Genomic DNA, 24,446 nt, shown 5'->3' with positions numbered 1-24,446 from the left:
ACCTTTGACTTCTCTCACCGTCTGTCCTTCCCACTATCGCCAAGATTGGCCCCCTTTGCCGGAACGAGTAGAGCCGCTGGACTGTACGGTCCGTGGAAACTAGTGCGAAGTCGCTAAATCAGGTCATTTCATCCAACCCGCTCCGTGCCGCCAGATAGCGTGTTACTATCAACGTTCAGAACCTCTTGACCTCTGTCTTGGAACTGCTAGCAGCCCGTCGGGCCCGTCATCGCGCCGCCACGCTTTCAAAGAGTCCCAGGAGCCTGGTGTACTGTGTATGGCCGTGTTGACAAGTACTTCTTTTAGTCTATTTCAATCTTTTATTCTGCCTTCGGTTGGCACGCATTGCCTTCGGACATCATCCTAAAAGAGCTTCAAAGGCGCAAGTTGCTACCACCATAGAATTACTATGGTACGCTGTGAGCTTACGTATGAAGTCTCACTTGGCAAAAGAGCCCCTTCAACGCTCATCCACAGTACTTTGCAACGCTGATTTGGCGCGTCTTGTGTATTCCCACTCTTCCCCCTCCTTTACACGAGGAGAAAAGGAAAAAAAAGAGAGGAGACTTCATTCGTAAAGTCGCTGGCGGTGTATGCACGTATGTCGGTCTGTACGGTCAAAATAACTCACTCTTGGAGCGGTTACTTTTAAACGTTCTGCATCATCAATATCCACTTCAACAGGACGACATTGACAGAAAGAAAAGAAAGTGCAAACAAAAAGCCGAGCTACATTGCGGACCAGCGTCCGAAGGATTTCGACGCAGCAGGGACGGGGATGGGAGTGAGTAGTATCAATATCCTCCCGCTTATCTTCCTCCTCGTTCCCCGTCTATAAGCTTCCCTGTCTAACGTCCCCCTTCACACGCCTCCGTCTCCATCAACACTAGCATTGTTCAAACACACGCATCGCGTCTCGCTGCGCCTACTGGCCGACAAGGAAGCTAGGCTAAGCGTTCAAACCCGACTAAGTCATTTGGGGACCTCCTCAGCACGAAGTGTTCCCTGCTCTCTGCATGTTAGCAAGTCAAGGTCGCCACGCAGCCTCCGCTCAATCTTTCGCGAGACGGTCCGACCCAAGACACTCGGCACCATATGCAAAGAGTCGGAGTTCTACGTCAGTCGTGTTACTGCTTTGCCTGAGGTTCAGCGTTGAGTATAGACTCTACAGTCTGCAGATAACTTGGAACAATGTCCGACATAACCACGCACAGCTGCGGACGTAAACACACTGGCCATTCTGCAGTTAGCAAGGCGCTTCGACCTCACCTGACTTCAGCGACCTGCATCTATCAGGCACAGACTAATGTGAGTAATTAGCTGCCAGAAAAGCTGCCGCTCCCCAGACTGTGCTCAAGCCATGGATACCGCTGCAAGCGCATCATGTCCTTCCGACGGTCCCAAACCCGCGTCTTCCCTCCTTATTAGCTGGTTGGTATGTGCGCAGTACGAGCGTTCCTCCGTTCTGTCTGCTTGTTAAGGTCGTTGCCAGCCTTTTCCCTCCTCCGCCCACCTTCCCCGTGTCATGTCGGTGAGCGGCGAACGCGAGTGTGTGACTCGAGGTACTCGGGATACATGGCCGGTTCTTCGGACCACAGTGCTCAACGTTGCCCACGGCTTTCTCCTTTTTAGGTGGCCGCAACCCCCTCCCCGTCCCCGTCCCCCTCACCTCTCGACCGCCCCCCTTGCCTTGGCGGCGCTCGCGCGGTCTGCGTAGAAACCAGGATTAACCCAATCCCGGATCCCCATGAGCGTTGATTGCGGAGAGGGGCACCGAGGCCCGGCCACCTTTTCCTCGTCCTCATTCATCAATCCCTCTCGTTCGTTGGCCCGCCGGGACACGACTGAGGAGGAAAGAGGAGGAGGAGGAGGAGGAAAGGCTAGCGTTAAGAAGGGTCCCCTCCAAAAAAACGACTCGAACAAGTGGCCACGCGCCGGCCCTTCGAATCCTCCTCCTCTATTCCACCCCTCCGGAGGCGAAGAGAAATGCTGCCCGCGCTAAGTACCAGCCTTGACCCGGTCTACCTGCTCGAACAGCTTGCCTGTTCTTGCGCCACGCCGGGACGTTGAGGTGGTACTGTGCCGCTCCGTACCTGACCCTGACCGTCTCCCCCCCCTTCCCAACCTATCCCACCACACAACACCCAGAGACACACCACAAGCACCACCAGCGCCGCAACAAAGACTCGACCAGAAAAAAAAAAGAGGCCACAATGGAATAAAACGCACAGAGGGTGGAACAATCGGCGTTAAATTTAGGTGGACCGAGTAAAATTTGAACCACGCAGATCCAGCTGACCAGATCGTTTTTCCCAATGATTCCATTGTTCGACGGTTTTTCCAATTCCAATAGTCCATCTGGTCCGGTGGTGACGTCCCTCTCGAGTCTTTCCCGTCTTTGTTCCGCTCTTTGTGTGCCCGGGGGGCGTGTTGTATAGGACGGTGTGTGTTGGTCTTTGTCTCTCTGCCGTGTTTGTCTCTGTCCCCTTGTTTTTTTTTTCCGCGCGCGCGCGCGCGTTTTCCGCCAAAGCGGGAACCAATCTAGGCAAACCGTACCTCGGGGTTTCTTTGTCTAAATCGTCACCGGGTCTCGAGGGGACAGAATGGCTTCTTGGTCTTGTTGCTCTTGTTGCTGCTGTTACTATTGTTACTATTGTCTTGCTACCTTTTGCTATCTCGAGAGGGGGATATTTTTTCCAAATTGTTCCCCTCACTTCAAAGTACAGGTAGTCAGTCAGCAACAAACCAACCCCAAAAGATGACGACGAGTTCGTTCCCGCTAAGGAACGGCACGGCCAACGGGGTCTGGGCTGGGCGCGCCTTTGCTGGGCTGAACTGTATTATCCGTCCACGCTCTCTTCCCGCGCCGCCAGCCGGCCGGCCGGCAACAAGGTAAGAAAAACGGCAAGGTAGATAACGTAAGGTCAGGCAGACCGGAGCACGCGCAAACGCAAACGCAAACGCAAGGGCATGGACATCAAGTTCTCCCCGCGGGAACCTAGGAGGAACTACTTGACAGCGCCGCCGCCGCCATCCCATTCGGTCCGGGCCTCTCACAAACCTTGGGGAGGAGGAACTGCCATGCCATGTGCGGGCTTGACGCCAGCAACTAAAAGCTTGGTCCGTTATCGATATCGATAACGGCATTCAGACATGTTTTCGAAAAGCTGTTCATATATGAAATTCAAAAAAAAGTGCATATAGCGTGGCATTTTGTACGACGACGAACAAACGACGACGTTGGCAGTAGCATTCGTTTTGGGGTGGTATATGCTTATGCTACTTTTCATCTTCATTACTTCTTCTTTCCCCCTCCTCCTCTCTTTCTCTCCCACTTTCTCCTCGTTCCATCCGTAACCAATGTCATGACGGGAGAAACATGATGATGATGATGCGAAAAGAAGAAACGGAATTCGGATTTTGTTAGCCCTCGCGGTGCCAAATGATTCTGCAGAGAGGAGAGGGAAAAAGAGAGAGCCAGCTTAACGCGAAAAAACAACTAAACAAGAGTGATATCTTTGCCGCCCAGCCCTATCGCTCGCGCGATTTTCGCATCGTAATAAACTTCGAGGTTTTGGGTAACATCAACTTCTCAACGCACGACATGGGAAATGATAAAAAAGGACTCAAGAAAACCGATCCGTTGCGGTGCAATGACGACGAGAGGGGTAAATAAAAATAAAAGCAGGACGTGTGCCGTGAGGCAGGCCAATCTTAACCCATCCGTTCCTTCGGGAAATGACTGCGTACGAAAAGAAAACGAGACGAAAATATGAATCCAGGCCACAAGTGCTGATAATGACGAATCTTGTGCCGTGCTCAAGCAAGCAAAAAACCTCCCACCGTTTCGTTTCCCCCTTCCCAGCAAACACCGGAACACTCAAACCAATACAATGCCGACCCAATTAGCGAATGCCGGCACTCGTCGCCCGGAACCCATCGTCACCATTTTTCCTCTGTTCGACTGGGCAGAAATATCCTGTCGCCCCAAGTCGCGTTCCCATGATCTGTGCGTAACGAGTATTATACCAAATACAGTTGCTCGCCGTCGCATTCAGCTGTGCCCATGCACGAGGCAAGAGCGGAGAATATTTGTCCCTTGGTTGTCGTTTTGGGGATTGCGAAGCGAAGAGAGTGCCTGGCCAGCAGAATCGTTCCTTGCGCCGGACGACGTGAAAATTGCAAATGTTTGCGTTTTTGAGCGCAGCATCCGGATTTCCTCTTTGATACACCACTTCTCTCACTTCCTCGGCGGCGGCCGATTCAACTTTCCGAGCATGTCCCGGTCAACATGGTCCACCAGATTGTTCAGGCTCATGACCGAGCTCGAGGGTGCTGCTGCAGGGGTTGATGAGTTGCTCTGGCGTTGCGTTGCCGCTGCGGCGGCGTGCCCTGGGGGAGGAATCGCTGACGGCTGCCCCGGGCTATGTCTGGCCGGGGGAATCGCTCTCGGATCGTAGCCAGGAGGCCCCGCGGGTTGGTAGCTCATATAGCCAGGGCTGCTGTGGTTTGAGCTCGAGGCCGGAGATCGCCGGCGAGGATCGTCGGCCGAATTCGGGTCAGGTGGTGGGGGTCGAAGTTCGTCAACCTCGTCTTCTCTAGGGCGTCTCCGTCCAGCGCGCTGCGAATCGTAAGGTGAGTAAGCACCTGTCGGCGATGGCAAAGGCTGTTGGTAGTATCCTCCGTTTCCGGGCGGAGGAGGGTAGCCTTGTCCTGGTGGCGGAGGTAGCGAGCCCTGAGGCAAGGGCTGGCCGTACGCTCCGTAGAGCGGCGTGCCGGGCGGGATACCGCCTGGGCCGAGTGCCGATACTGGAACAAAAGCCGTCGAACTCGAGGATGACACCGGCTGGAATATGCATTCCTGGTTCATCCTGCTGCAGTTTACGCACTTGCCTCCAGGGGCGCTTTGGTAGCCGCTGCAGCGAATCTTGAATTACATGTTAGTGAGAGCAAAGTGCGATGTGCTAGTGGCGAGCTTACCTTTCTCTTCCGGCAGTACCTACACGCGATAGAAGTTCGCTGTCTCGGTGCCGCTTGTTGCAGGGGAGGCGCTCCAGGGCCATAATCGTACCTCGGCGCACCGGGAGGATAGTCGTATCTCGGAGCACCGGGTCCCTGCGGGGGGTAGTCAGGATAGCGGCCCTGGGGCGGAGGGCCCTGGCCTCTGTGGTAGTCTTGGTAGTAAGGATCTCCGTATCCCGGAGGCGGCGGCTGGCGACCTCTGTAGTAGTCATCCGCCCTGGCGTCAGGAGGGGGAGGGTAGCTGGGAGATCTCGGGTCCGGAGGCGGCAGCGAGGGCAGCTGCTGATGAGAACCTGGTTGAGGTGGAGGGTAGCCGTTGACCGAGTTGGGCGAAGCATTGTAGCTGCTCGCGCGCGGGTCGCCACGCGGATCGCCTCTTTGGTCGGGGTGAGGGGGGTATGGCCTCGGGTAGGCGGGCTGGCCATAGGCGCCGTGAGGGTCTTGCATGGAGGGGAGAGTTACTGGGGCGGCCATGTTTGGTCTGTTGTGTCTTTCGTCGGGGTATCTGTGATCTTCGGGGGCTCCCACTGGAGGGAGCCGGTGACGAGCTTCGTCTTCTCGCTGGTGAACGGACGGGTCTTCTCTGTGTATAGAAGGCGGCCCTCGTCCTTGCTCCTCTGCCATGCTCTGGTTGCGGTTAATCCACCAGGATGCCGCGACTGAAACCTTCCCACTGGATACCTTGCGATGCTAAATGGTAGTAATGGAAGAAGAAGAAGGGCGAAAGGGTGTTTCGGAGGTTGGAGATGGAAGTTGCGACCAGAAAGCTCGGTCTGGTGGTGGTGTAGCGCAAAAGCTACCCGTCAAAGCCTACTATCAGAAAAACGCGGTCAGGCGCAGATAGGGCAAGAATCATGACCAGTCGGGCTGTGGCGGAAGGAAGGCGCGGACAGTCCGTCGTTGATTATGAATGGCGGCACACAGCTGAGGTGTCGAGGGTTGGACGTCAGAAAGTGGTGCCGTGTAAGCCGTCAGAGAGCGCAGGCGCAAAAATAAGCGGAGCGGTGCGGCGCGCAAAGGCAGGGCGGCGAAAAAAGCTGTGCAGTCTAGTCTGCCGGACTGATGCGCAACTGGAATGATTAATCTTAGAGAGCGGAATCGATCTTAGAGAGCGGAATCGAGAATACTCCGACTTTTCAGGCGAAGGCGGATGACGCAAAAGGCGGGCGACAGGTGCGACAGGAGCCGGGGGTGCTGTTGTCGTCGAGGAATGAAAGTGAGGTCGGTCGGTCGGTAGGCGACGATCTGCCTCGGACACTGAAGACTGAAAACGCGAAAGTCGGCGAGAGACGCGTTGATGGCCAGGCGTATTTTCCTTGCTGATCAAGTATTTCCCGTTTGCCTCGACGTCAAAAAGAGGAAGGTGTTGTGTGGTTGTTGTCTGAAGATTGTAGTTGTGAGGTGAGTTGCGATGCTCGGTGGGATGGAAAGGTGTTGGTCGGTCGGCAGGTAATGTACGGTCAGGTGAGGACCAGGCCGGAGGTAAAAGTGAAAGCAGAGGTCGGAGGTAAAAGAGACAGACAGGGCGGGTAATGTAATGTTAAGGTCGGTAAGTGCCAGACCAGACAAGACCAGACCAGGTGCCAGGGCAGCAGGCCAGGTAAGGGTAAGGTACCGGGTTGGCAGTGGAGAGTGTGGTGTGTGTGTGAGTGAGTGAGAGAGAGAGGAAGAATCCAATGGCGCACTGATTGAGAAAGTTGAGGGGAAGCTAGGGATTGCGCCAAAAAGATGGGAAGATGTAAGAAAAGCACCAGACCTCCACTGGCAGCTTTTTTAGTGCCTTTCTCTTGGGGAAAAAAGGGTAAGGTAGGAGGTAGGTACCTTACCTCTAGGGTAGGGTGCGGTGCGGTGCGGTACGGTGCGGTACTAGGAAGGTACGGCACTGGGACCAGGAGCGGTAGGCTGAGGTCGCACTGCGGTACCAAGGACAGGGCAGCGACCCAGCAAGACGAAAGACCAGGAGCAGGCGTGCAAGGTGCAGCAACAGCGGGCAGTCTCCAGGAGACTAAGGCAAGGTAGCAAAGGGACAGGGAAGCAGGGGTGTCGAGAGTGAGTGGTGTCGTGGTGTCGTGGTGTGTGTGTGGTCCTGGTCCTGGCCCAGGGGGGTGGGTAAGAGGTAAGGATTCGACGCGGTGCGGTGCGGTGCAGGACTTGGGACTTGGGAAACTTGGGAACTTGGGTGAAAGGTGATGGATGATGGATTGACTGACTGCCCAGGGGGGGTGTCGAGAAGATGGAACCTGGGCAGCAGGTTGCGGTACGCGGTGCGGGCTGCGGGCTGCGGCTGCTAGGGAAAAACCAGGAAGCCACCCTTTGAATCCAGGAAGCCAGCAACAGCCAGGCGGCGGCGACGGCAACGGCAGGCTGGGGCTAGAGAAGCAGGCAGGCCCGTGGCTTCTGTTGGCAGGGGCGGCGATGGTGGACCGTGGCGGCACACACACTGGACTGGACGCACACACAACCAAGACCGAGGGCCCAGATACGCGGTGAAGGTGTGCCAAAAAGATGGGCAAAAAAAGGGAGGTACTGCGGTACCGTCCGTCCGTCCCTACTACCGTCATGGTCCGTCGTCAGCTCGAGTCCAATGCTTTTCTTCCAATGGTTGGTTTGCTCAAAGAATGAACCGAAAGATAAATGACAATCCCCGTCTGAGGTCTGGAAAATCGGATGTCGATTGCCTTCATTGTCCAGAGGGCTCAAAAGCCGAGGGCAAGCATGGCCAAGGTGAATCTTGTTATCCGCACCTTCTGTGAATAGGTATCCGTCTAGCAGATCAAATGCTATCTCATAACTTTGGTCGCGAGGTCGAGACGAGATGAGGCTGGCTGGCTGGCTTGGGGTGAAGATATCGCGACGAGGCTAGGGCCCAGACGACGACAACGGCGACGACTACTTTTCGTCAAGAAGTAAGCTGGTTCTGAGCTCTGACTGGTGAAGCTAGTAACCCGGTTGTCAGTTGAATGGCTGGCTGGGATGGTCATCACGAGCATGAGAAAGAATTGATATGCATACCCAGGTAAGGAGCTCTCGGTAATAACCGTCGTGGAGATGAGCGGTTGAGAAGTAAGGTGTTGTATGGGCGAGGATGTGTCTCGACAGCGACAATCACAGACGACGATCGAGATGAAGTGAGTAGGATTGCCCCGGTAGGGGAAGGGATCAAGGTACACGCCGAAAAGTAGGTGAGGTCAACCTGGAAGTCAGGACGGCAGATGGAGGAGAAGTCACGGATAGGGTCTTGGACCTCGCGTGCCTGAGAAATGCGGCAGGCCAGGTGCCTTACTACGGTACGCAGTAGGGAACGAAGGAAGGCAGGTACGAGGCAGGGCAGCTACTACTTCCATGGCCTTAACTATCCGTGCCTTCTTCAATGTTCGCTATTCCTCGCCACGGTCATTCAATCGCTGTGGATATAAAAACGCGACGTTAACGATGATGCATCACGGATAGTCATGGGTATCTAATTGCTGGGGGAAATGCGCCAGAAATTCACTACTACTTTGTTGATATGCTATATTATTATTGATTACTTCAACTTACACACATCCAAAGCTACGTGGTGACTAATAGGAAGGAGGACGCCAAGATCAAGATGAGGGTACGCTGCGTTACGAGCCTGCACTTGCACTTGCCAGTCGTGTCCAGTACGGTTCGCGACTGCCTCCATCGTCGGTAAGATAGGTAGGTAAGGCAAGGTAGGTAAGCACGCTTCTACGGATACCGTTGCTCTTGCTCCTCAAGGCCCTGCATCCGCTCCTGCACCTGCACGCTGAACCAGAGATGGAGTTGGGAAGCAGGCACCTGGGTACGTACCCGCTACGTGGAAATACCGTTCACACCCCCCCTAATCCCAATCACTTCACCCCCCTCCTCCCCTTCTAACCAAAGTATGGACGGAGGAAGTGGGGACGGCGGGAATGGCAGAAGCGGGCGGACGATGTCGCGCCGTCCAATAGGTGAGTTTATTACAGACGGGAGTATCCCCCTTCCCTTCCCCTTAAGGCCTCTTGGTTCGGTTCTTGTGTACAGAGTACTGCAGTAAGGTACTTTTACCACCTCAACGTCCCAGCTCCCGTCTTTTTTCGCACTACTGCCACACCAGGCACCTGGGAACGAACCCAGGAACAGAAGACATCATAAGATCAAGAGACGGAGATGCAGTCCAACTTGAGCCGCGAGGGTCCCCGTCGTCATTTATCGTCTGGTCTGGTCTTGGCTGTTCTCAGCTTTCTGCTTCCTCGATTGTGGTTTGTTGCCAACACTCGCGCCGCCAATAATCCGGGCATTTGTCCGTTTGTGAGCCATCCATTGGCACTGGCACCGGCACCGGCACCCATCCATGGCTTTGAACCACTCATAAAAGATACCACGAAGCCGCTACCATCCGTACATGGCACTAATTAATCTACCAACTTGGTCCCTCGAGTACTATGTAGCACACGCCTGACAGGAAAGAAAACGGCCTGGCATTAGTCGTCCGCTTTTGCTCAGGTAGCCACAAGCGTTTTCGCTTTCTCTTAGCAATCGACAGCTGAGCCACTGGGCCAGGCTGCGTAGCTAAACTCGACCAACAAGGGAATCTCGTCGCACCTCACCAAGGGAGGCCCTAACAGGACGACCCAGCCGTACACAACTTGACAGCCACCCACATTACACACAACGAGCAAACTGTCTCGTCTCTGTATTTCTCCAGGGGATGAAGGGGTGGAAAAGAAGAACAATAATGATAAAAAGTTGTGAAGTCGGCCGCACTGTGGGCAAACATCAAGGCGAACCAGGCGGACCAAGATGCAGGCCAGTCGTCTCCGCTTGCTCCCTTGACCGGCCCGTCTGCCTTTTTTCCTGCCGCCTCCCTTGCCATGCACCTCGACACTTTGAACACGGTATCGATCCAGAATGGAACTCTCCCTCAGCATCCACGAACCGGCCTAAGACCAGACGGACGAACGTGGGTACGCTGCCCAAGGTAACACAAGGCTCTTGGCCCTGACGAAATTTCTATTCCATGTCTGGTACGCGCCCCAGGGGGGAAACAACGAGGTGAATGGATATCCCCTCAAAAGTATCCGTAGAACCATGGGGAAATGACGCCCAAGATAGATGCAAGTCCGCAACTGCGCGCCTCCTGCGCCTGCGGCCATATACCAAACCCATTACTTGACATGCACCCAAGTGGAATGGTCTGCAAGGACTGTCATAAATAACGGAGTCGCATGTTGGGACTTTGGAGCGACTTGTTGGTTCCAGATCACATCCCCTCCCGACTCTGTACTCCCCCCTCCCAGTACGGAGTTGGGAGGCGTCATGGTCCCAACTGCCAACCTCGCGCTTCTCTGCACATCCTCCGTCAAGGGATCTGACCGTCAATGACTTGCCTTGCTTGCTAGCCGCGGGTGTTGGCCATCTGGTCTGTTGGTGGCGCCCTGTGCTTTTGTTTGCGCCTTGATTGTCGCCGCCGTTGCTGCTCTTTTTCCCACGCCAGAGCGTACCAATCCCCTGACTGGACGACATATGACTCCATCTCAGCTCGCCTCCGTCATTGCATGGTCCCGGCGCATGCCGAATCATTGGATTCGGACGGCCTCGTGACGAAGGCGGTCCGGGGTCCGGGGTTGCGGCAACAATGCAGAAAGGAAAAAGAGAACAAAGAAATCGCCATGTACCCGCGGCAGGCTGGCTACCTTTGAAAACGGGTTTCGGATAACCTCGAGCCACTGAATGTGTTACCAACAGATCAGGCCAGTACTGCGGTACGCGCCACCATGGGAGATCCCGTCGACGGGCGGCTCAGACGATGGGATTATGGTTCCGTCTCTGGTTCCGCGTCGGTCGTTGGCGGCTGTGTGATGATTTAATCTCTCTGAAAGGACGCGGGCGTCTCTTCAAGGCTTGTTGGGGAAATCGGAGGCGGCCCGCCATCAGTTTGCGACGAGCTTGTTGGCTGGGCCGAGGATTAGAGTGATCAAGCAGGCCCAATCCCTCAAGTGATATGCGGGATGAGTCAAGTACTCCAAAGAAGAGATGGGCAACGGCGAAAAGACTCTGGAAAAATGAACGACGCGTAGGCGAGATCGAGAACGAGATAATTGCTAGACGCCAACATTACCTACCCCACGCTCGTCGGTCGACAGCCTGCCACCCTCATCGCGGATTTGACAGCGTTACGCATCGCCCAAATTGTCGCGCATGTACTGCAAACCTGTGCTCTAGCAATGGTATTGTGCCTCATCCACGCAGATGGCGTTGGTGCGCGTGGCAGTTTGAAGACAGAGAGTTTGATTGATTGCTCGGCCAGTTGGTCCCAAGCCACGCAATGAGCCCGAGCATCAGAGGCTGCAGACGTGGTAAGAGGGCCAGGTTGTAGCCTTACTTCTCCCAGAGCAACTGCTTCTAGGTCCCGTCAGTAGGCCCCGGCGTGTCGATGGTGTCGTGCCGTGTGTGTGTGTGTGTGTGTGTGTGTGTTTGTGTGTGTCTCCGTCCGCCTATCTCATCCGTCAGCCAGCTGACCCCTTCCCCTCACCCCTTGCCGTGTGGCCTGGCCTGCCCTTCCCCGTCGGGTCCTGGCAAGGCAAGGTGCCTTAGGTACGGGCCTGGCCGGCATCGTCTGTGGGCGAGGTGCGTGGTGCGGTGCAATAATGTGGTGGAAGCTGTGGAGCGCGTTACCAATCAGGGAAAACGTGCGCCTTGGCTGAAGTGGCCACGCCTGATCCCGTGTCTGAATCCACCTGCCCGGGCGGCGGTCGCAGATCTGGCCGCAGCCAGGGCAAACAATGTGTGTTGGAACCTGTTGGTAGTTGGGGCGGCGCGACCTGCTCGAAGCCTTTCTTGACTGTCGTCAAAGGCGTAGCTCTGGCTTGTGGCTGTGGCTGCCGCCGTCCTCATCGCCATCGCCGCCGGCCGCTGTTGAAGTCTCCGCCGAGTTCGAAGACACCACCAGACTTGACGTGATTACACTGTTCAAGACGGGCCAATGGCCTCTCAGGTAAACACAGAAGTACGTAGGATCGGCGTGTCTCGTCTGCGGTGCGACTTTCTTTTCAACGTTCTCCGGCCGCTGCACAATCTTTGCATGTAACTATGTCCATCCATAGGCTCATCGGCCGTTAAGATGTAGTGACGCGACGCGAAGTAACGCAATCATCCTTTGCAAGTTGCGCAGTGTCTGCAAGGAGCGATGGGGGACACTAAGTGACCTCTCATCTTCTCATCCCAAAGACCTGCGTTGAAATCCATACATTTCTTATTTCGGCATGTGTATTCTGCGCCCATGTCTCACAACGGGACGCCCCTTCTCACCCAGCCCTAGTGTTTTGTGACGCTCGATCTCTGTGCTCCCATGCTTCGATTACGGTCGATCTGCGCCCTAGGATTGGCCGTTTGAACCCCTCAAAAGTGTTTTTCGACGAGAACAAGAAGCTAAGGTGGGAGGGTGCCGCGTGGCCTGGCGACTTTGGATGACTTTCTGTTGTTGGCGGTACCTGGTACGATTATCCCAAAGTCGGTTGTTGCCAGGCAAGGTGGTCCGGTCCTAAGGCAGCTTAGGTCGGCCCGAGCCAGAGAAAGTCAGGCAAAGCCCAGCCAAGTCCAGTTGGTTCAGGCAACAAGCAGAACAGCTGCCCGAGTTTGATGGCAGGACGTGAGCGGGTGTGCAAACTCTGTCCTCCGAGTCCGTGTCTCTCTGCGTTGCGGATCTTGCCGTCGAACCTCAAACGGGAGGCGAGGTTTTGCCGTCATGGCCGGGATCCCGCTGTCTTCGAGTCCGCTTGCTCCGCCGTAGTACGTAGTGAGAACGGGCGGCGGTGGTGCGGAGGTGAAGGCAAAGTCCCAACGAGAAGAGATGCACAATTCAGACGAGCCCGCCGTGATGGTCTCCAGCGCTGAAATAATGTCATGGTGTAATGATACTTGAGATCGATTCGGAATCGCAATTGTTGAGCCGAACAGACACAGCGGCGAACTATGCCATCAAGAAATGCTGAAGAACGTCCCGGGAGCCAGCCTGCTCGCCGGACTCAAGTCGATGTGCAGTCAGTTCGCAGTACGGATACGTCTTGACAAAATGGGGCGGTGAGAGAGCGCTGCAGGACGGGCGCCATTGTACCGTCCGTCATGTACTTTCTTGTCGCCTTCACCCCTTGCCTGGTATCCGTGTCTTCAATCCCCATAGATACGTACCAAGCCTCCCGGTCTGAGCATCCCCTCCAACAGCGCACCCATGCCCGATTCCAAGCTGCGTCACAGAGCTCCGTGGTCCTGTGATGTCGTCTCCCTGCGCCTCGCCGCTTCTCGCTTGTTGGTGGACAACAGAAGAATGGATCACCGGGGCACGATCCGAGCACACCCAGACCACTCAAATGAGCCGAGAGTGCTGAGGAATTGATGTGTAAGATAGAACGCGTCCCCGACGCATGCCGAATAAAAAGGGACTGCCATCTGGTAATTCCAGACCTCCCGACCCCAAACGCTGAGGTCAGGTTTGGTTCGGACTGGTCCTGGTCTTCATGGGGCTCCACCTCTTCCGGGACGGGAAATCTGCGATGATCGGGTTTCACAAAGTCCAGACGACGTCTCTTGTTCGACGTCTTCAATATAGTAGAAGAGAAGATCTGGGATCCCAGAACAAGACTAATACTGGGGTACCATATCTTTAGACATCATGATAACCCCTGTCCATTTGGAGAAATAGGTGAGGGGTGGTGATGGCTTAGCATGTCGACGCCAACCATGTTGGACGCGCGTGGCCAAGATAAATCTCCCATCGGTCGTGTTTGGCGGTCTGGAGTGAGATATGAACCACTCGATGGAGTCCGAGGGCGGGCAAGGGATATCTTTCCCACGAAAGAGCCTCTTCCTACTATGCTGTAATTGTTCGTTTGCACGATTGTGAGAATCCTCCATCAGAAGAAGCAATGTCGATAGTAGGGTCTCAGATTGAGTGTCATTGGAGTAGCCCGCGATACCGTACTCTTCGGGGCACTCAGTACCGCGTGATAGCCCGATGTTCGATAAAGTAGCGTGCATGTTCAGTCGAAGTAGTTTGTACCTATTCGACACAGTCGGCGATTTTTCAACTTCTGGCAGCGGTCGCTGAGCCACTCATCGGCCATCCTGAAGCAATAAATACTTCCGCGCACCCTCGCATGACGCGAACGACTCCAACCGGGTTAGGCGGGTTCAACGAGGGATGCCGGGATGCGAGTTGAAGTGAATGTAGTTGATCGTCAACTTGAGTCTTGCCTTGAGAGGAAATTCTCCTTTTTGTGCGTTTGGCATCGTATTTTCGTGCCTAACTCCGGTTCTTATCTCTCAATTTTTCCAACTTGATTTGGACGAGATTCGTAAGGCCCAGCAAAATTGTGGAACCCAACGGCCGTGGGCAATGTGCTTGCAGAGATGAGCTGATTTTTGGGTCCAGAGATCAAAATATAACCAGAACCATGATGTTGGATTCCGTTGCTGTTCCTTAGTCCTGTTAGTCAAGGTTAGCTCTTCGGCTCTCAGTTTCCTCGTCGGTCGCTGTAGTCCAGATTGTGGAATAGTAGTGGTAGGCTGGTCAGCAGGCTCACCATCCAGCTCCGAGGGTCGCCATCGGGGCTCCTTTGATAGCACCGTAATGCGACTCGGGTACCCTCTCCTTAGTCCTCCTCGTGCCTGGCCCCTGTCGCCTCCAGGCCGCGTGCGAATGGAGCCTTGTTTTCCAATCAGTTATTCCCTGCCCCCTGTCTTCCCTGCTCAGATTTCCTTGACTGGCCGCCCACTGATTGGTGGTCACTCTTCAGTTCTACCGGTGACCTCAGACTGGGACAGGAACCGGCGGCAATCTGACATTGACAAGGAGAGCCGCCCTTTCCCCGACCTGTCTGTGGGGTAGGGGTGGAACTGGCCGACGTGAAATCAACTCCAGGGGCCAACAGGAGTCTTCGAGGGATGCCATGGCAGACCCCTGGGAAGTTGTATCGTTTCGAGACGCCTGCATAATAAGCCGTAGTTCGCTGATGCAGGCAAAATAGTCCGCCGCAGTGCAGCCTGTACGCACTGCTCCGAGGTCCGATCGTCCTGCGACACAGCGTGCTGTTCCCTATCGCACGAAAACATGGCGTCTGTGGCCACTTTATCAATAAAGCACCATTGCCTCGAAGGCGAATTTGGAAATGGAATCCGTTGCCGCCATCGTGAGACTTTCTGAGTGGTTCGGGCAGTTGCGGACAACAGGCAAGCGCATGCACTGCTGCGAATTGCCCGAACTTGTCCGCGAAAAACCCTTGCCTCTGACCGTAAATCCGGGTAATCGTACAAGGGTTTCCACGCTCCTCCGTCTCCGCGCGCATGCCACCGCGATGGAGGTTGGCTCACGGCGAAGCCCGGCGCCGGCATTCTGTCTCCGTAATCGCTAAGGAAACCAGAGACTGCATCACACCATCGGTGTGGCTGCGCGCGCGCACGCACGCTTGAGCAAGGGTTTTCTAGCGGTCATGAGCTTTCTGTCAAGTCGCTGAGCTCAGCTGAACCGGATCTCGTGCTCGCGTTGGGTTACATGGTATAGGAGCCAATGACAACCGTTACCAGGACCGAAGCAGGCTAATGAGGGCAGCAAGGTACGGTGTGGCCTTGGTGTGTCGACTTGCAGATTCCCTCCCGCCCGCGGAGTGTTCCCTTGTGTCTCGATGTAGACCATGCCCCGTCCCCGTCCCCGTGTGAGTAGGCACATGGCTGCAGAGCCCGGGTGATCCACGAGTAACCGTCATCCCGCTAAGGTTGAGTTATGCTGAATCGGAGGAGGGCTGGAATGGATCTCGTGGAACTCCACGACGTTGCCGTGGCCCCCAATCGAAACGTTTTTTTTCCCCCTTGCTTTTCCATTTGCCATCGCCCTTGTATTCCAAGCAAGTGAAGTTGAAGTGCACAACTTGCGAGACATTCAATATGTCATCGTCGGTTTTTTGTGGCCGCGCAACCCTCGAAATCTGGGCACGCAGTGGTGGCTCAACATTCCTCAGGATGGGGGAACTCTGTGCCTCGAAGCCGCTGGTGGCGGGATGATGTGTTTGGGCCTGGATCATAACATATGGCATCCCGTCACATTCGCGGCACGCCAAAAGGCGGTATCCTGGTGTTCCATCACATCTGGAGTGGTGTCCAACGTGGAAGATGCGTCGGTTGATAAACCCTGTTTGTCCAAACAGATGAAATCCATGCGACGTTGAGAGTGTGACCTTGTGCATGATACAACGGCGGGGTTGAAGGGCGCTGGTCAGGTAGATGGGACGGGCGGGAACTCCCAGAGCAGTGCCATGTGCTGGTGGGCAGCCATGCACCATGTCGTCGTCGTCGGCTCAAACCCCAAGAAATGGCGTGTCCACGCTTGGGGCCGTTACTTTGTTTTCATCCCAAGGATAAGCCTGTTGAGTGTGCTCTCGTTTGACCTGCGGGAGAGTTGGGAATCTCAGTCGCGTGCGATGGCAGGTGGGGGAGTAGAGCAAGTGTGACATGTCTTGGATCGATCGTGCTGCGCCCGTCGAGGTTTCTGCGGCACCTCCGCTTGTTGTAGTTGGGTCGGCCTCTGTCACTCTGCGTGCTCGACTGCAGATAATTTAGTCTCGCGACGCAGTTTCTCGGGTCCCTTTGGAGCCGAGAAGAGAAGTGGATGTTGGCCGACACTATCAATAGCCGAAGAGATGGAAAGAGATGGTGGCGGGTGGTGTAGCGTGTAGACAGACGATGGGACGAGGTTGAGGAGAGGGGTTACCACAGGAGAAAAGAAGATGGTGGACGGAACATCGTTGTGTCATCACGAGGAGGCTATCTCAACTTTGGCAGGAAGGCGCAAGTGCAGACTGAAAATTTTGTTCCCTTGCGCCTGCCTCACATTGCTTAAGTCACCAACCTGAGGTTCCATAAGGTACTGAACTCTGAGGCAGGACAGTCTGACGAGGTGTACGGATCGCTCCTGCCCTGCCCAGCCCAGCCAACCTAGAAAACCCCGTGATTGAGAAGGCACTTCACCTTCCGGCCGCGCCTTCCGCTTTCCTTCAATTAATGAACATCAACCTCCACTCAACCGGGAGGCGGAAGACGGAGACACACTGCACAGAGAATGGAAGGCGACGATACGAGACGAGACGGGGCGAGACAAGACGCTGGTACCTGCACCCGTACCTGCCTGAACTTGCGCTGCCTTGAGCCCGCGTCACGGAACGGGAAGGAAGGACCCTGCCTTACTCTCTGCCCAAGACTGCCTCCGAATACCTCACATTGCCAGTTTGTCCCTGCATCGCCATCTCCATTCATCTCCAAGGTGTGACCAGGTGCATCTTCGTCTTCCATTTCCATCATCAAGGATGGTGGTTCTCGGCCTTGCCTCTCGTCAACTGGGAACGACCCTGAAATGGGTATGAGTTCCCGCCTGTCCTCAGAATCAGAATTCTAACTTCCATCTCAGACCTCCCTGACTTCGTCTTCGTCTCACTCCGCTCAGCAGCTCGCAAGCCCGTGGCCGACTCTTTCCCTCCACAAAACGCAAAACATCTCATCGCAAATACGACGTTTCTTCGGCGCCCCTCACTTCGTCCGTCGTGACTCCGCTACTCTGCCCCTCAAGAAAACGCAAACTCCCACGCGGCCCCGATACAGCAAACCTGCGTCAACCGAGGCTGTCCGGTATCGCCCGTGATTGGTTATTGCAACTCGCCCTAACCTGGGGCCCGGCCGTGACGAGTTGTCTGGATGCGAAGCCGACGTCCATGATCCAACAGAACACCATGACAAGGGGACTGGCTTCAGTTGGCTCCGCTGGGTGCGGGAGCAAATCGGCGCACGTTCTTTCCATTTCGTCCGCTCCCCAAAGCTCTTGTCAGCCCAGCGGCTGGCTGGCGTCCAGCCAGCCGCTCCAGATACCACCGTCAAATTTCCAACCACTACGAACGCACCCTTCGTCAACGAGCTGTCCTGTCGCCCTATCACGATGACTCGGTGCCATACCCCGGGCTCAGTCCGACACCGTGCTAGTGGCGCATTTCCCAGAACCCTTCGCCTCCGTCGTCATCGTCTCTCAGAACGAACCGAGCTGATGGAACGCCGACTAGCCGTCTATTAAACTACCGGCTTGTAGACCCGCACATCGTGGTCCGAACCAGCAACCAATTCAACAGCCAGCCATTCCGCTCAATCGCCCGCTCCCATTCGACCCATCTGCGAGCATCCAAGCAAATAGCCAAACCGCACCAACAGGCACTAGGCCAGCTCCTGTCCACCAACTTTTCAACAAGATCTGCGACGATCCTTCACAGAAGAGTCTCCTAGATGCGTGTTAGCATCATTCCCTGCAGCGAGCGAAACAGATCACCCGCCCGTGCCGCTGCTACTCTGCTCGAATAACGCGGAGCTCTCCTCGATACGCTCCTCTCTGGAGCACATCTGATGGAAGCAGACTGAACGGCTCGAATAATCAAGCCGATTCTCCTGTCGAGATACGCAACACACGCATTGTTCACATACGTGGCTCGCAAACATCACTCAGGCAGATTGTGGTGAAGAAGGCTTTGTTCTCTCTCTCTCTCTCTGTCTCCCTCTCTTCCAATCCACCCACACCTGCCAGTGATCACTTGACTGCTGAAGTTGTCCGATGTACGCCCCATCGGCCAGCTAGCTAGAGACTACCCAACGCCCGCCCACTCCAATTGGCAGCAAGATGGCCACCGCCCCTGGGCCAGGGGCTTGTGCTGACAGCACCGTCGGGCCACGGGCGACTAGGCAGACCCAATCGCCTGTCAGACTTTCTTTTTCCGTCCTTAGCGGTCCGTTCTGGCGGGAGGGGCAACCCCCCCGGTTCCACCGGGCTCATGGATTCTCTTGGGTGTTTCCCAGGTCAGCGTTCTCAAGGCGAGTTGTACCCGGTACCTTGAGAGTACCCGTACCGAGTTCATGGGTCGATTAGAGACAGCCCCGCCCTCCTTTGTCTCGCGTCGCCTCACGCCGCTCTGAAAACGCCCGGGAACAAGTCGCGCGGATGAAATGTGCTGTGGAAGGATTGCCTCTGTAGTCTACTGTCTCGAGCTCTCCGCTTTCGAATCATCTCATGACGGGCAGACATATCGAGGGCGGTTGCGACGATGTACCAGCAGGGGATCCTGATCATGGGTGGACAACATGGGTGTTCGCCAACTCCCAGCCCCTGACCACGCGCTAAAGCGGAGAGACAAGGGGGCTTGCGCAAGGACCGGGGCCTGCCGACCATGCAACGCCGCGCCGCCCGCTCCCTAAAGGGTACTCCCGTTTCTGCCGTTTCGTCGTACATATCCCGCATATCCATCTCCCTCGTCAACGCGAACGGCCCTATAATAATCTTCCTCACCGTGGGATCAACGCCTGCATTCCTACGCACCAACTTGACCACCAGCCAGGGCACACCAAAGGGCCCATGACGGCGCAGCCAGGCGACCTCTGCTGAGTCTGCATATGAGACTAACCGCTTCCGCTGACAGCTGCAGCGTCATGTCATCTGTTGTGGCACTAGCTCAAGAATTCAAATTCATGACACAGCACTGAGCTTGACCGCTCGATAAGGCGAGCCACTCGCGACCAGGGTTCCATTATTTTGCATTTTCCAAAAACGACCTCTCCCATCGTCACCTGCATCGGGACCACCGCTCATATAACACGATGTGTTCATTGGCAAGCTACGGCGCAGTCAATACCACCGAACACCAGGAGCGGGAAACGGGCTCCGCACTCCCCCAGAAGCGGATATCTGATCGCGCAATGTATGACCAGCGCCACCGAAAAGTTTTGCAGCAGAATCTGGACTTCAACGAAACCGCAAGCAAGAACCCTCATCATATCAATTCCGTCTCGCGTCTCGCGTCTTCGTCTCGTTCGGCATGGTTCTCTCGATCCGAGACATGAATGGTGTTCGTGTACTGGTCAATTACGTTCTTGTGCCCAACTGGACAGAACATGAACGATATCGCCTCCGGACGGACGACAGCCGGAGTATGTGTCTTTCGCGACTTGAACTATCAGCCACAAATCAGCGATGCTGTTCAGAGAGAATGACTTCTTTTCGACTTTGACTGTAGTTAACTCCACCATGCGCGTTTCTGGGGTCGGCTACAGGATTGCATGAGTGCGCTACACACATGACAAAAAGTTCTCAAACTGTTTACAGTACAAGCACCACGGAGCAACAATATTTATCCTCCAACAGTTCCGGCCAAATTGCAAACTTGTCTAATCCACAATGGAACACCGCCAATATATGGCTTTCAAGCCAGGAATGTCACGCGCCGGTTGGGACTCGTGGTGTGGCCCATGCCGAACGGAGGCAACGCATTGCCAGAATCCTCCACAGTCTGACATTGGACAGTGCAGCTCACGGCTTATCTCGAATTTGAACGGCGACTTCCATCACTTTCGCTAGCATGGAGCAACTTGATGTGAAAGTCGCGTTTTCATCAAATTTTGGGCCAGATGGCTTGACAGCCAACCCAGCACAGGTCATCACGGCAGCACCTCAAGTTGTTTGGCAGAAAGGGCAGGCAATAGTTGGAAAGGGGCATCGCTCACTCATTCATGATCATATTTCCACACCTTGACCCGACATCTTACACAGTGTGAGAGAGAAAACGAAGAGCGAGCAATCATGTTGGCATCCAATGCTGCACGCAACATGACGCATGCGCTGTAGATAGTGCAGCCTCTTCACGGCTGTTGAACCCTCGGGCTGAACGATGGTAACGCGGAGCATTCAGGGCATGACAACAAAATGCGGCCGTTCACTCTTGCCGCGCCGCATAGCTCTGTTTGCACGCGTAGCTGCAAACAAACAGCCCCTCGGTGTGGAAACCCGAATCCCGGACGTCTGAAAGGAATTGAGAGCACACAGCAAGCCGTATTAACCAGCTGACAATGTTCGGTAGAGAGAAATCTTCCAGTGAGAGTCTCCCTGGCCTTGTGAGCAATGAAGCTAAAACGCTGCAGGAGGTTTTTTTTACTGTCCCAGCTGCGCGTACGACCAGAGAGTTTTGCCCCTGTTGCGTTCGCAAGTACGCAACTCGGCCACTCAGCATTGGATTCTCAAAGTTCGGACGCGTTGAAAACCCAAGCAAGCATATCGCCAAGCTCCGGTTGACGAAATTCGCGCCATGGTTACGCATTGAGCGTGCTTGATCGAAAGTAAATTGCGGGAGTACCACTCGTGGCTAAGGTTGTCACAGCTCATTTGGTCAAATAAGAACAGGCTTCGGCGACGAAGAAACTACGACGGACAAGGACTACAGCAAGCGTCCCTTGGACGAACGGCGGGCCGGCCCTCGCAGAACCGTTGTTGACGACTAATGAACACAGACGGAGCTCTCTATGCGGCCCTTGAAATCAACGAACTTACCACACGTCCAAAGTGCGGTGGTTGACTTGACTGGCTTTGCTTTGAGCCGGACGCTACGTTGAGATGAAATGGACAAGCCGCTACCTTGGCTGCTGGCTGGCTGGCTTGACGTGAGCAGATACATCGTTAAAACTCCCACTATTGCCAATCTGCCGGACGACAGAACGCATACCACCTGCTGGCCCGGGCTTCATACTAGCTTCACAGTGCCTCGTGGCTCGGGGACTTATTTACAGATTTTGAAGATTGAGTTCCTCCGCCTTGCTCAATTATTCATTCATGTGCATGGGACGGACTGACAAACCCGGTAGAAGATAACTCCATACCGACGCCAGTATCCTTCGAGAAGCCTACGGGGATGGGTAAATTCGAGGCTTGCGACGAGTCCCCAAAAATTGCGGCCACGACCAGCCCACAGGGGGCTTAATGTCCAGTCTGGCTCCGGATTGCCAGGGATCTATCTCAAAGTCAAGGCGTCTCCAGCCGACTCCCAGTCAGCCCGTCGGTGTGGCACAACGATCTGGCGCTACCCTCCATGGAAAAGGAAAAAGGTACTCGGGATACTTGCACAGAGTCGCAGCCGTGGACGGGGCGGTGGTGGTGTTGCTCTCCGGGCTTTGTCCAAGATGATTGGACGATTGAGGGGACATTGAGTTAGGGAGCGTCACGTGACCGAAAGCGTATGCATGCAGCCGTCTCTGGCCCGTCGCTCCCGCCCAGTTCCCCAATTTTATGATTGATTCCCTTGTTCTAACACTCCACGGCGGGCCAGGGAAAGGGGAACAAAAACCGCTTGGCCCGATCAAGACCACGACTTGGGATCACGGACCTCTCAACTTCGCTCATCAGAGGAGATGTATCCTGGTCTCAACGCCACCTGCCGGCCTTGTCCCTGTTTTTCGGCTTCTGCTTGGCTTGAGGTTGAATTGGATACATCTCGGTACGATGGTTAGCGACCAAGAATGGGGGCCAATGTGACCACTCGCGCCCCCTCATTGTCCGTCCTTGAGCCATGATCGAGTCTCTGGTCCCTGTCGAACGGATGTGGCGAGCAAATGTATCCGTACATTTGAGGTACTGGCAATTTGAGCTGAAGTGGATGGACGCAAGGGAGAAGAAGTTACATTTTCCATGTCCACACCCTTCAGATGGAAACCGCGTAAACCCGACGATGCGGCGAAACGAGACGAGCGAGACTAAAGACGACAGCAACGACAACGAAGACGACGTCAACAATCACGGCGACGGCAACGTGTCAAAATCTGTGAGGATTTATGCACGTCGCTGCCTGACCACACCTGCTTTGCTTCGAGACGCGTCAGTCGTCTTTGGCCGTCAGTCACAGCCGGGCAGTGGTTGTCAAGTTGCCGGCACCGAGTGCACCTTGCTCTGAGACCTCCGAAAGCCCGGACGGGACAAGCAGTGACTTTGTGGTACAGTGTGGAATCCAGCATCTAGCACATGCTGCAATGGTGTCACAAACTGCCAGCCGGGCAGACCTGGCCATTTTGGAGAGACCGAACAAACAGGGAGACGGGGGCTTCGTTGAGTCAAGTGTACGGGTGGAAACCGACCTGAAGTAGCCCGAACGGCTCCAATTCATGAAAATCAGACGGGCAAGAGGAGTCATGGAAGACGTCTATCATTTACACCGGAGATTTCTACGGGCTGCCTACATCGTAGGCAGGACTGAATTACGCAGTCCGAAGAATCAGCATCCCGCAACCAGTTGTCATCAACATCTTCGCATGGAACACGATCGCATGCGCCACTATCGCTCGCCCCTAGGGACTCTCGCTCACCTTTTACGATATGGGACATGGCGAGAATGGCGTCCTGCTTTGGTGCCAAACGCCAACCGAAACGACCATCTGCTGCGATAACGGATTGGCTGTTGTGCAATACTGGCGGTCGGCGTCTGCATGGCGCCAGCAGGACCATCGTGTAACTCCGAGTGGCATGGCTACGATGTACTGACCCGTGTACCCGTGTGTCTACTGCGAAGACACATCAATCGTCTTCCACGGGACCTCGGCGGCATGCACGCTAGACGGGTGGACAGTGGAGAGATTCACCCGCAGCGGCCCAGGACAAGGCCGGGACGCGGAACGGCGCAGCGCATCGTAGCGAAGGGAGAGGGCCGCCTGCCAATTACCTGCTAGGGTCCATGCCGGATGGACGATTGACGGTTGCTCGACAGGCTTCCCGTTGCGCATTAACTCACTCCCACCATCCCATGGGCCGTAGGTAGACCGCCGCAGACGGTTTCGAGCCCAACGGCAGCTGCGGGCTGCGCCAGCTAACACCTTCTGGAGTCAGCATAGGTTGAAAACCTTGAACTTGGGACTGCCTGAGCTACTGGCTGATTTGCTGATGTACAGAGAGTACCGTGCAGCATGCCACATGTAGCTCAGCGAGGGACTCAGCTTGTTAGGTTGAACACGTCCACAATCCGATTCGTTCCCGTCTTGCTTTTCTCCAAGCACGAGCGTGACCGACCGCTACCGCCGATGGTCGCCGTGTTGTCTGCCACACAGAGGATGAGAGATGTGTGATTGCAGCGACGAGTGAGGTCACGAAGAGGTGAGCTGTCAAAGATGACGGTTGGTTGTGGTTGACCGAGGGATAGGTGTGACAGCGGCTCAAGAAAAAAAAACCCCAAAAAAACCTCACGGGTGAGGAGGGACTTCACGTATCTTCACAGTCCACACAGAGACAACAGCCTGCTGAGTGAGCGCACATTTACGAGGTGGTGGGGGAGGTATGGGGACCAGCAATCACGAAAATAACGAGGATGGCTGGTCTTGACAGATGGACATGGGATGGGCACGGCAGCAGACGCATTACGGTGGCAAAGCAGCGGTGAGCAGAAAATCTGACCTATTTCGTCGTGTTGTAAGCACCGAGAACTCGGTGTTCAATCGCCGGCATCGCCTTGGTCTTTGTTTGTTCCCTACCCTTCTGTCACCCTTTCCGTCTTCTCGTTCTCAATTGCCGGCTTCTTCAGCTCGCTCTGGATGGCAAAGAGAAACGAACTTGTCGA

General features: G+C 55.2%; 1 protein-coding gene across 1 annotated transcript; it reads right to left on the bottom strand.

Moving 5' to 3' along the window:
• Positions 1-4,240: 4,240 nt before the first annotated feature.
• Positions 4,241-5,496, bottom strand: CkaCkLH20_10309 (uncharacterized protein; the record flags this gene model as incomplete). The annotated part of the gene is made up of 2 exons (XM_038893023.1): positions 4,241-4,927; positions 4,981-5,496. 2 exons carry the CDS (start codon positions 5,494-5,496, stop codon positions 4,241-4,243), a joined length of 1,203 nt encoding a protein of 400 aa, XP_038741678.1.
• Between the last annotated feature and the right edge of the window lie 18,950 nt (positions 5,497-24,446).

The sequence above is a fragment of the Colletotrichum karsti genome (genome assembly GCF_011947395.1).
Source record: "Colletotrichum karsti strain CkLH20 chromosome Unknown Scaffold39, whole genome shotgun sequence".
Taxonomy (NCBI): Eukaryota; Fungi; Ascomycota; class Sordariomycetes; order Glomerellales; family Glomerellaceae; genus Colletotrichum; species Colletotrichum karsti.
Note: the sequence above shows the minus strand (reverse complement) of the source record. Positions and strands in the feature narration are given on the sequence as shown.